General features: G+C 42.6%; 1 protein-coding gene across 1 annotated transcript in view; it reads right to left on the bottom strand.

Annotated features, from left to right (window-relative positions):
- myo10 (myosin X) overlaps positions 1-12,539 on the bottom strand; it is a 166,282-nt gene that overhangs the window by 59,480 nt on the left and 94,263 nt on the right. Inside the window, exon 4 of the mRNA XM_080440639.1 lies at positions 9,257-9,444. Within this exon, the coding sequence (XP_080296765.1) occupies positions 9,257-9,444 (188 nt within the window). The remainder of the gene's footprint in view (positions 1-9,256; positions 9,445-12,539) is intronic.

Below are 12,539 nucleotides of genomic sequence, written 5' to 3'. Positions count from 1 at the left end.
TGGGGTCCCAGAGATAAGAAATGGTATCAAATGGGGGTCTGTGGTCTAATGCAAACAGTGGGGCGGACCAATTTTATGGGTCGCAAGTAAATATCCCTATTTTTGTGTCTTCCATTTAAAACAAATACATATTATTTCAAAAGATTTAAAAAAGTTTAAAAAAAAATTGTCATCAACTAAATGAATTCCAACATTATTTCAAAGGTATTTCAAGACAAAAATAAAATAAAGCTAATAATTTCCATAAATAAATAAAACAATATTTAAGAAGTGCTAATGCATATTAAACTGGTGCTTCTTGAAATGTTACATGTTGAGAATCATTGCCCTAAATTGAGCAACACAATGTGTGCGTTCGGAAATGCGCACCAGGAGCGCACTCATGTATTCGTTTATATTGGCCAGTGCGCTCAGTGCTATATATCCAAACACACCCAATGTATAACAACACTGCCCTCGACTGGTTCCATGCACAAACATTGTCAAGCTCTCTACATTGTCTCATTTAATAACATACATCTAATTGAATCTTGTGGTGCTGTCGGCAGTCTTACTCTCTGACCTGAACATGGTTATTCTCTTTTTGAGCGGTGCAACCGCTCCTATAAGAGGGTTTAGGACCCATCCGTGGTGAAAGTTTTTCTTTCCGTCGTGAAAATGTGTCTTTCGCTGTGACGCCATGCTGTGGAAAACACGCCCATAGGCTAAGCTTTGCAGGACGTGCTGTGATTGGCTAGCGAGACACATGATGAAATTAACTTCAAACTTCGCAGACGCGCTGTGATTGGCTAGCGAGACGCATGATGAAATTAATAATAATGTAAAAAATGTAAGCACGTCACTTCGCAGGACGTGCTGTGATTGGCTACCGAGATGCATGATGAAATTAATAACTCATAAATAGCACCGCTCACTTCACACTGGGTGTGATTTTTTTTTAAATTGTGTATCCATCTATAGAAAAAACATTTCCATGGCAATGACTGAGGGTTTGTGCTAATGCTAATGCTAATTCATTAGTCCATATACTATACAAACAGTATATCCGACAAGGATAGACAGATATAGAAATCTTCATATATGGGCATAAAAGGGACACAGACAGACATTATGGGTAAAACCAGAGCCATATAAGGAGAGTTGCGTCACCTCCGTTCGCTTCATCGTGCCAGGTCTTCTACATAGGGCTCCTTCAATTGGCGAATAGTGAAAAAGCCCTGAACCGGAAGTTTACGGAATGCACTGGAGTCTATGAGCGTTTGTCACTATTTCGAGCTTACATGAACCACGTGACCGCCGCTGTTTTCTGCCCCCTAGTTGACGTAACTCTCCAGAATAAGGCTCTGGGTACAACGGGTACTCTGACAATGGGTGTAATGGGCGTTGCATAAATTGATGGAGCATGCATTCCTGACTTGCATTGTTCCAAACTGCCTTGCTCCAGAGTAGAGAGTAAAGACAGTCTAAGGAAGTCTAGTAAAGACAAATCGTCTCTGTCAGGCGGAAACTGTGGCCTTTCAGGATTCTAATTCAAAATATAGCAAACGTTGCAGATCGACAAGCTCAGGGAGCTGCTACTTTTGACACTGTTTTGCAACATTTGCCTCTGAGATGTAGTGGAGTCGTGAAAAATGTGCCTACGTAAAGTAAAAGTACCTCAAAACTGCACTTAACCCTGAGACCTGAGGCCGGTTCTAAAAATGTTTTCGGGAAAAACTCATGTTGCTATATCAGTGGTTCTCAAATGTTTTCATGTCAAGGACCCCCAAAATGATATGTATTTGACAAAAAAATGTATTCAATGATTTGTACACATTTTCAAGATTCTTCAAAAATAGCAGATCTACAAGCTCATAGCGCGGCACGAAGTGACGCGCTGTCTGCTATTTATTTTATACTATAACCAAAGTATAAAATATGGTTAAAGTGGTCGAAATTATTTGTGACACACAGATGCTTTCCCGGATCGAATGCGGTGAGTAAATGCTGCCTATACTTGGTTACTCCAACACCTCTGCATGTGGGTGCACGTGTGGCGTGCTAGCCTCGGTGGCTTTCATGAACAAGCAGAAACGGGTCAAAAGTTAATGCATTGTGATGACTAAACACATGACTGACTGATTGACAAACAGGCTTTTCATGCCCTGACCTACATTGGGCCAACACTGAGAAGACGTTCTACACTTTGACCACCGGAGGGCGCTCTCCACCATGCAATAACACTGTATAGGCTCAGGTGGTCACTGTATAGGCCCAGGTGTTTTTTCCAGGCCCAATTAAGGACCCCTTAGCTGAGAGAAAGATGAAGCAGGGACCCCCCCCCCCCACTATGTATTGTATAAAAGTGTATTGCAGATTAAACGTTTTCATAGATAGCTTCATAGACTTGTTTGACAGCCCTATCTTCTGTGTGTGTGTGTGTGTGTGTGTGTGTGTGTGTGTGTGTGTGTGTGTTTGTTTGTTTGTTTGTTTGTAATCTCTCAAGAACAGATTCTGCTCAGTACAAACAGCAGAGGGCGCTGTTTTTCATTCTCATTTGGCTTTGGGTTCCCAGATTGGTTGGTTTGTTTGTTTGTTTGTTTGTTTGTTTGTTTGTTTGTTTGTTTGTTTGTTTGTTTGTTTGTGTGTGTGTGTTTGTTTGTTTGTTTGTTTGTTTGTTTGTTTGTTTGTTTGTTTACACATGATCTTTTTAATTTTTTATCATTATAAAAAAGAGCAAATCAACTGCTTTTTTAAATAATTTTAAAACAGTAATACATAATAATACTAATAATACTAATAATACTAATACTAATAATAATAATAATAATAATAATAATAATAATAATAATAATAATAGTTATTATTATTATTATTATTATTATTTTGTATTACTGTTTTAAATTTATTATTATTATTATTAAATTACTATGGGTCCCAGACCCCCTGTTGAAGACCCATGCTGTTACAGGCTACAGACATTCTACACTTTGACCACCAGAGGGCTCCTTTCACAATGTAAAACTGTGTTCTTCTTGCTGCTGCAGTGGTGAAAAGTAAGAGTATACATTTACTCAAGTACAGTACTTAAGTACAATTTTCAGGTACTTTGCACTTCTTGAGTATTCCCATTGTTTCGATACTTGATACTTATACTCTACTATATATCACAGGCAAATATTGTACTTTTTGCTCCACTACAATCATTTGAAAACGTTAGTTACCAGTTACTTTGTAGATTTGGATTATTACAAAACATAGATCAACCAATTTAGTCCTATGATATACTTTGCCTAATTGAACATAGCTGATATACAAGCCCAAAACAACATTTGTTTTGGATTTTTTTCTACATTGTGGTATTGATACTTTTACTTAAAGCTGCACTATGTAACAGGATTTGAACCCGGTTTCCTGCACAAGTGCTGACATCTTTACCATTGAGCTAATAGAGCCTGCCTGCTCAGCGGATAAATTGAATCTTGTTCCTGTGTCTAGGTGAGACATGACCTTTGACACGATCTAAATGTCTCAATAGAAGAGCAGGCAGACAAAATACAACCACCCCAATTGTATACGTTATATTGTATTATTAACATACTTAAATTTATTCATTTAAATAAAGTGACATAGTGCCGCTCTGAGTATGTTTCAATGGCAATACTTTTGCACTTTCAATCAAGTATTGGCTACAGGCCTTTTACTTGTAACAGAGTATTTCTACATCGTGGTATTGATACTTTTACTTAACCATTTAGGACCGGGAACGCATCTGTGTCATTTTTAGATTTCTTTGGCTATTCAAAAATAGCAGATCTACAAGCGTATAGCGCGGCACCGAGTGCAGCGCTATGAGCTTATAGATCTGCTATTTTTGAAAAATCTTGAACATTTTGTGCAAATCTTTGAATATATATTTGTTAAAGTGAACATTTGTAACTCAAACTTGTAACATTTGTAACTCCAATCTTTGCTTCTGGGGGTCCCTGGAACAACATATTTTACAAATGTTCGCTTTAAAAAATACATATTTAAAGATTTGCACAAATTGTCAAGGTTTTTCAAAAAAATCGCTCATAGCGCGGCACTCGGTGCCGCGCTATGAGCTTGTAGATCTGCTATTTTTGAATAGCCAAAGAAATCTAAAAATGACACACACAAGTCAGGAGTACTTCTTACACCTCTTTACAGTTTTATATCCCTGCTGCTGGATAACAAACTGTTCCCCCAGTCAGTCAGCTGACAGTGTGACTTTGACAACAAAGCGCCGTTTTGTTGGTCGCACTGCGTCGCCTTTCAACTGTACACCAAATTGGATAATTGGGTAATTAATCTATTGGGTAAACGAGGATAAATGTGACAGTCTGGAATGAGCTGAACCTTGAGAACTGTGAGAGTGTGTGTGTCTCAGCCGAGCGCTGACGCCAATGTCAGCCAAATTTGACTTATTAGTCATCTTGGAACTGAAACTTATTTCACACTTACACATTTGAGTGCCTCGTGTTTAACAACATTGAACCCTAGTGTTCCTATTCTCTAGGGGTGAACGTTAGAGGGGAAACTAGCCGATCTACAAGCTCACAACGCGTTGCGGTCAGCTATTTTCGGTGCGCAGCTAATACTAACCCTTTTTTGTATTTCCATAAAACAACCATTTCTCTTTTGAGTGTCCTCATAATGTTTTTGTCTCAAATTCTACTATACTTGTGGGGATATTTGGCCCAGACACGCACGCACGCACGCACGCACCTTGCTGACATTAAACCGGAACCTGGCAACCCAGAGCAACAGCGTTCAGGTTAATGATCAACCTGGCAACCGCTCACAAGGCTAACCCACAAATGAAAGACATTTGTCACCGCTTGGCTGTGACATTTTCTCACACAGACACAGGCACGCGCACGCACGCACGCACGCACGCACGCACGCACGCACGCACGCACGCACGCACGCACGCACGCACGCACGCACGCACGCACACACACACACACACACACACACACACACACACACACACACACACACACACACACACACACACACACACACACACACACACACACACACACACACACACACACACACACACACACACACACACACACAGTGCTTGTACTGGGAGGCTGTACTGCTGTGGATGTGTAAATAAAAGTGTCAATCCTTTTGTTGGATAATATAAATCTACTCACTTTGTTCAAAAGAAAGGCCCCCATTTAGCTGCCCAGCTCCCTGCCTGACAATGCTCTCTTAACAGAAAGTAAAACACTTTCACTGTGGTGATCTTTTTTTAAATATAAAGTTCTACTGTACTGAAACCTTGTAACTCCATATTTCATAGTTTTATGATTAAACTATGAAACTTACTTACCAGAATAAAGTTTTAAACTAGTATGTGTATATGTGTATGTAATGAGGATTGAGAAACTGTATATTATCACCTAAAATGTACACAGACAGACAGACAGACAGACAGACAGACAGACAGACAGACAGACAGACAGACAGACAGACAGACAGAGTCTTTCTGGAATGTTCGCCAAGAGAAATATTTACATTGAAGAGGTCAAGCAGGGAAGTAATGCAATACACCCTGTCATAACCTCCGAGGTGTGTGTGTGTGTGTGTGTGTGTGTGTGTGTGTGTGTGTGTGTGTGTGTGTGTGTGTGTGTGTGTGTGTGTGTGTGTGTGTGTGTGTGTGTGTGTGTGTGTGTGTGTGTGTGTGTGTGTGTGTGTACTGTTATGAGGTGACAGAGAACAGAACTGAATACAGTGTAAACTCACTGCTGTCTCTTTACAGTAAAACTAATGAACTGATGAGGAGTTCTCACTTCACCGGACCGTCTCGCCTCACTCCATCATGTCGGCTTGTACTTTACAACATTGGTTCTCAAAGTGTGTGTGTGTGCGTGGAGCAAAAAAAGTTAACGTAGCATCACTTGGCTATTCAAAAATAGCAGATCTTGTTCATCTGTTTTTTATTTTTTTTGGAAACTGTGGAATCATTTAGCTTTTTTTCCCCCATAAATCTTCTCTTCTGGGGGCCCCTGGCACAAAACATTTTCAGACAGGGGGTCCTAGCACTCTCAGACTCCACCTCACTACCTAGCGCTCACCGCTAGTTACAGTATACTAAGCAGATATATGTTGGTTACTTGTTCACATTTTGCTGTTGTGTTCTTTCAAATAGTCTTTTGTTTCCTTTACCACAGTGAGTTAAGAAAGGAGGGGGGGGATTAGAAGGGATGCAGGGGAGCCTGACATAACACAAATGAATGTGAAAAAGTGAAATTTGTATGTTACATCCCCTAAAAATCTTAGTGTTTTGCCTATTATTTAGCGGCCCGCTTACAATATCCTCACGAACCACAGGGTTTAAGAGGTTAATAGCAAAACACACACACACACACACACACACACACACACACACACACACACACACACACACACACACACACACACACACACACACACACACACACACACACACACACACACACAGAAGCTAAATCCCACCAGATGCGTCCCAGGCTGGTTTCGGGGTGTCGTTGACCCCCCAGGGGTAATTAACTCCACTGGAAGAGTGTTGAGTTTGACCCCTCTGCTGCCTAGAGGTCAAAGGTCAAGAGGTCAGGGACAAACTGCTGCAGGGAGCAGAGGAGAGCTGAACGAGAACACAAGACGAAATGAGAGAAAGAGAGACTGGTTTCCTGTGTTCCTTTGTGTCACCATGTCACACTGAGAGAGAGAGAGAGAGAGAGAGAGAGAGAGAGGGAGAGAGGTGAGAGAGAGACAGTGTGTGTGTGTGTCTGTGTGTGTGTGTGTGTGTGTGTGTGTGTGTGTGTGTGTGTGTGTGTGTGTGTGTGTGTGTGTGTGTGTGTGTGTGTGTGTGTGTCCGTGTGTCCGTGTGTGAGTTTCGTTTTACAGTAGATCTCAGTAGATGTGGGTCCGTGGTCTAATGCATGTCAAACTGGGGGGTCCTTGAAATGAAAAACGATGAGAACCGCTGGTTTGTACTGTCACTGTGTGTTTCCACACACACAACACAACACTTCATTCTGGACACAAACGAGAGGTCAAAGGTCAATGCAGCGCGGTGCCAACATATGCCAACCTCACTACACTTCCTGTCACCAGAATGAACCCCATTGTGATGGCCACCACACACACACACACACACACACACACACACACGGCACACGCACGCACGCACACACACACACACACACGGCACGCGCGTGCACACGCACACGCACACACACAGATTTTTCAATAATAGCAGATCTACAAGCTCATAGCGCGGCACTCGGTGACTAGGGAGAGCGGTGTACTATCGTTTAGGAGTAAAACAGTTCATCAAACTAATCAACCGAATCGATCATAAATATAATAATCGATTTTAATAAATAAAAATAATTACAAGATCAGCTATTTTCACTACTTTTGTGCGACTCTCGTATGACAATTTATTTAAAACATGAACAAGTTGGGGGCACGGTGGCGCAGTCGGTAGCGCTGTCGCCTCACAGCTAGAAGGTCCTGGGTTCGATTCCCGCAGGGGACGCTGTGGGTGCTGGGGGCGTGTTCTCTACTCCGCGTCATCAGTGCCCACACCCTAGGTGGGGTTGGCGAAAGGGCCTTTCTGTGTGGAGTTTGCATGTTCTCCCCGTGTCTCCTAGGGCAGTGTATATCAACCCTGGCAAACGTCCCAATTTTGGGCCGGGGCTACTGCTGAGGTGTGCCGCGCCGTTTGAAGAAGGTTTGAAAAAATATCATTTTGGGAAATTTTTTTTTTTTTTTTTTTTTTTCTGAAACAATAATAATAATCAGGCATGCAAAACAGCCCCGAGGTGAAAAGGGTGACAAAATGCTGTTTTTTTTCGGGGATTCAAAACGGCTAGTGGAAGCTGAAAAGCTACAAGTTTGCATGTCTGAATAATGCAAAAACAGAAATATTTGTTTGCATTTGCTTTTTTTCTCCCCCATATATTATATAGATATACCGTATATATATATATATATATAATTATATATATATATATATACCGTATATCTAGGTGTGCCCTGGGATTTTTTGGCTATGCCAGGTGTGCCTTGGCACAAAAAAGGTTGATAGACACTGTCCTAGGGTAGGTACCCTCACAAAAAACACATGCCGTAATCCTGGTCACTATACTGCCTCCCCCTGGCCAGCCGGGGCGCCTGATGGAGGGGAAGGGAACTGGTTGGAATAACGTGTTCCTTCCACGCGCTACGTCCAACCAGGGAAACTCTCCCCTGTCAGGTGAAAAGAAGGTCAGTTGGCTCTCATGCATTGAAGGAGGCATGAGCTCGGCCCTGGCCTCCCTAGGTTGGCAGAGGGAAGGTAGTGCCCATGATTACACGCTTAGGCATTGGCACAAGGGTGAAAAAATAGGGGTTACAAAATCGTGGGATAAAAATTTATATAAAAAAAAAAAAACATGAACAAGTTGAAATATGGATATACAAGGTTTCCGTGGACACAGGCCTCTTAAGTGTGAAATGGAGTGATGATAATTAGAGATGATAGCCAATCATTTCAGGCTTCACACACGGCCTGCAGACGACATGTGGCTCTCATTACCCATAAGGCCATGGGGTTTCAGCAGCCTGTAAACTAATGTGGGCTAATTGTAGGTATGTGAAACGCGCACATACACGCACACACACACACACACACACACACACACACACGCACGTGCTCGCGCACACACACGCTTGTATTTGTCATTAAAGCAACGGACACCCTTCCTATTCACTCTCGTGCCGAATATGAACCAAATATTATCATTCCAGCGATATAAATATGACCCCTGGATGGTATTAATATCCCAGGAAGAGGATTTTGAAGCCCAGACAAACAACAATGAGAGGATGTGAAAGTACTGCTGCAGGAAGGAACCGCAGTGTGTGTGTGTGTGTGTGCGTGTGTGTGCGTGTGTGTGCGCCCCCCCCCCCCCTACTTTTGAGAAGAAGAAAAAAATAAACAGTTCCGACAGATATCTGTCTTTACTGTGCCCAGCAGCGTATTGCACTGTGCAGCACTCAGCAACTATTTCTACAGTATTGATACTAAGTAATGTAGTACTTTTTCCACCACTGGCTGGCTGGCAGGCAGGCAGGCTGGCAGGCAGTACAGACAGACAGACAGACAGACAGACAGACAGACAGACAGACAGACAGACAGACAGACAGACAGACAGACAGGCAGTACAGACAGACAGACAGACAGACCGACAGACAGTATACAGTCCAGTACCTGATGAGGACACACTGGTGGTGCTGCTTCCTCCACAGTGAGCGGTAACACTCGTTGGCCACGGCGTAGATGTGCGGCGGCCGCTCGCCCAGGTGGTGGCGGCTGTACGTCTCCATGGAGGCGGAGCTGTACAGGTCCGGAATGTTCTGGTACGGGTTCACCGCCGCTAATATGGACCCGATGTACGTCTGGAAGAGAGAGGACAGAGTATATGCGTTTATTATCGTTGCTGTTGTCGGGCAGAAAACCTGTCGAAGTACTCGGCTACTTTTACTTAAGTAAAAGTAGCAATACCACGATGCTCTTTTATATGTAAAAGTGCAAAAGTATTGGCATCAACATGTACTTAAAGTACCAAAAGTAAAAGTACTGAAATGTTTGAAAATAGCAGATCTGCAAGCTGACAACGCGTCGCGATGCAACGCGTTGTGAGCTTTTAGATCGGCTATTTTCAAATAGCCTATGCTAGGCCATAGCCTAGCCTTTGCTGTAATTGAAATAGAGCTCACGGTTAATTCATATTATATTTTTTCTAAGGTTGGGTCCCAAAGAGTACCTTCCTAGAAATGTAGTGGAGTCAAATGTCTTTTGAAATGTAGTGTAGTGAAAGACATGAGCTTGCAAAAACAAAAAACTAAAACTTATTTAAGTACTGTCACCAGAGATGACAGGAAAAAAATATATATGGAGTTATTGATTTTACGGGGGGAAAGTCAGTCACCAGAGTCAGCACATAAGATACAGTTACAGGGCAAGAGAAAGATAGGCTAAAAAATTAATCACACTCAAAAGAAACCACATCGATAATTAACAAAATATCGATATATCCATATATCGATACTCCTTCTCGCAATAAATAATCGATACACTGCCGGAAAATATCAATATATTTATATATATTATTTTTTTCCGAGCGTGTGTCGGGTTCTTGAGCCGACCGGAGCTTTCTAGAGGACTTTAGGTGTGAAAGGCACCCGAGTGTTGCGCTGAATATGGTGACCTATCGATTTCTGTTCCGCCCGCTGGCTGCAGCCTTGTTCCAGCGGACAAGGTTTCCAGCAGACAAGATCACGTGCTGTCAATCGGCCAATCATCAAAAGGTCGCGCAAATGTCACTTTTCTTTCCGTCTATTTATTAGACGTTTGGCTGTTTCATAGCCTGTGGTAAAAATAATACACACTGTATGGTAGCCAAGTCAGATATTGTCTGTCTATTTTGAACGAGCAGAGTGACCACTGTGTGCCTCATTATAAATCTTACATCTTCATGGCTAGCGGCACAAAAGACAGAGAAGAGGAGAAGAGGGGAGAGGAGAATGGAGGAGAGGAGAATGGAGGAGAGGAGAATGGAGGAGAGGAGAGGAGAATGGAGGAGAGGAGAATGGAGGAGGAGTGGAGAATGGAGGAGAGGAGAATGGAGGAGAGGAGTGGAGAATGGAGGAGAGGAGAGGAGAATGGAGGAGAGGAGAAGAGAATGGAGCAGAGCAGAGGAGGTGAAATGGGCGTATATACAGCATTTTGTATTTATTTTTGGAACCGCAATCTACACTGTAAAATCCTCAATGTTAATGTAACTTTGAGAGTGTACAGACGGAACCCATAAGGTTCCGTTCGTACACTCTTCGGAAGACCACAGTGACCATACAGAGCATCCTCTCTAACAAACACATCTCCCAAGAAAAAAAAACAAACGACCGCCGGGTATAAAAACATGTAATTCAATTTCTCGGACAAAAGCACAAAGTCATGAAAACCCTCACATTTTGTATTTCAGGGGGCGACCGGACAAGAGGGAAACACGACACAACGCCTTGCAACGTAACCCCCCCCCCCCCCCCCCCCCAGCGCACCGACCCCTATACAGCGCTCCTCCTTAGCAGCTTTCTGCTAAAGCTCTGCTGGAAACGCAAGACAATATAACATCGAGTTTGTTTGACCTTTTCCTGGCTGTCCCCCCCCCCCAAACACACACACACACATACACAAACGCACACACACCACTCACCCCCCACCCCCCCCCCCCCCATGAAACGGGCTTCATGTTTCAAACTTCAAAGCAAAACAAAGCAGAGAGCTGAAATGGAAGCTGGACGGTGCCAGAACACAAACTCTTGGCAGGAGTTAGGTTTGCTTGCGGTAGTCAAGGGACAGTGATGGAAGAAATATACTCACATTTTTTTTTTTCAAGTAAAAGTAGCAATACCACAATGTAGAAATACTCTGCTACGAGTAAAAATGTAACTAAATCTGAGTTGAATAAAAGTGCTAAAAGTATTGGCATCAATTACATTTCAAGTTACCAAAAGTAAAAGTGCTCATTATGCACAATGTCGCAATGTCTTCACAAGTTCACAACAGTTTTCGAAATGTATCCAAATCTTTCGAAAATTTGCCAGAGGCGGCCATAGCTGAATGCTTAGAGAGTCCGCCTGGAGAGCCAGAGTCCCCAGTTGTCCCCAAGTTCGATTCCAGGCCTGGCCAGCAATGTGTCGAATATGACTGGTCGAAGTGTCCTTGAGCAAGACACCTAATCCCTAACAGCTCCACTCTACTCCCCTTGTGGGCAGCCATCAGCTGGGTTAAGCTGAAACCAAATCCCCCCCCCCCCACGGGAGCAAGTAGGTCAATATTATAATGATTATTCTTTCTCAGCTTGTAGAACAAAGTAGAACATAGGGTTTAGGTGGTTAATGTATGTTTTGCAATAATAATCTACAAAGTAACTATAGTAACTAAAGTTACAAAGAAGTGACTGGCAGATACGGAACATGCAGTCCCACAGAACTACTTAAGAACTGAAAAGAAATACAACATTTTGAATACCTTGTGGTATTACTACTGTACCAGTGGACTTTTACAGAAATAGTTTGTTTGCTAGTTTAAATGTTCATGGTTTCTTCTTTCACTGTCTCGTGTGTATTTATTACTGTGTGTTAAGTACTTTTATTGTCTTGTTGAATTTGTATTATTGTATGGTAAGTGCATTTATTGTCTTGCATTTTATTTATTATTGCGTGTTAAGTATCTCTAGCTGTGTTTTGAGAGCTGCCATGCAGAGTGTGAGAGCAGAGCTGAAACAGAGCATGACGCCACTGCTTCCTGTGTAAACAGACGTTAGGTTTATGTAAACAACACACACACACACGCGCACGCACACGCACACACACACACACACACACACACACACACACACACACACACACACACACCACTGACGTGTATTTACTGCAGGCTGTTGACACACTGAGTGACCAGGTTATATAGCCTGACTGCCTATTATGTG

This window comes from Gymnoscopelus braueri (assembly GCF_963280865.1).
Source record: "Gymnoscopelus braueri genome assembly, chromosome: 10".
NCBI classification, from domain to species: Eukaryota; Metazoa; Chordata; class Actinopteri; order Myctophiformes; family Myctophidae; genus Gymnoscopelus; species Gymnoscopelus braueri.
The sequence above is the reverse complement of the archived record's forward strand: the minus strand, read 5'-3'. Positions and strand labels throughout refer to the sequence as shown.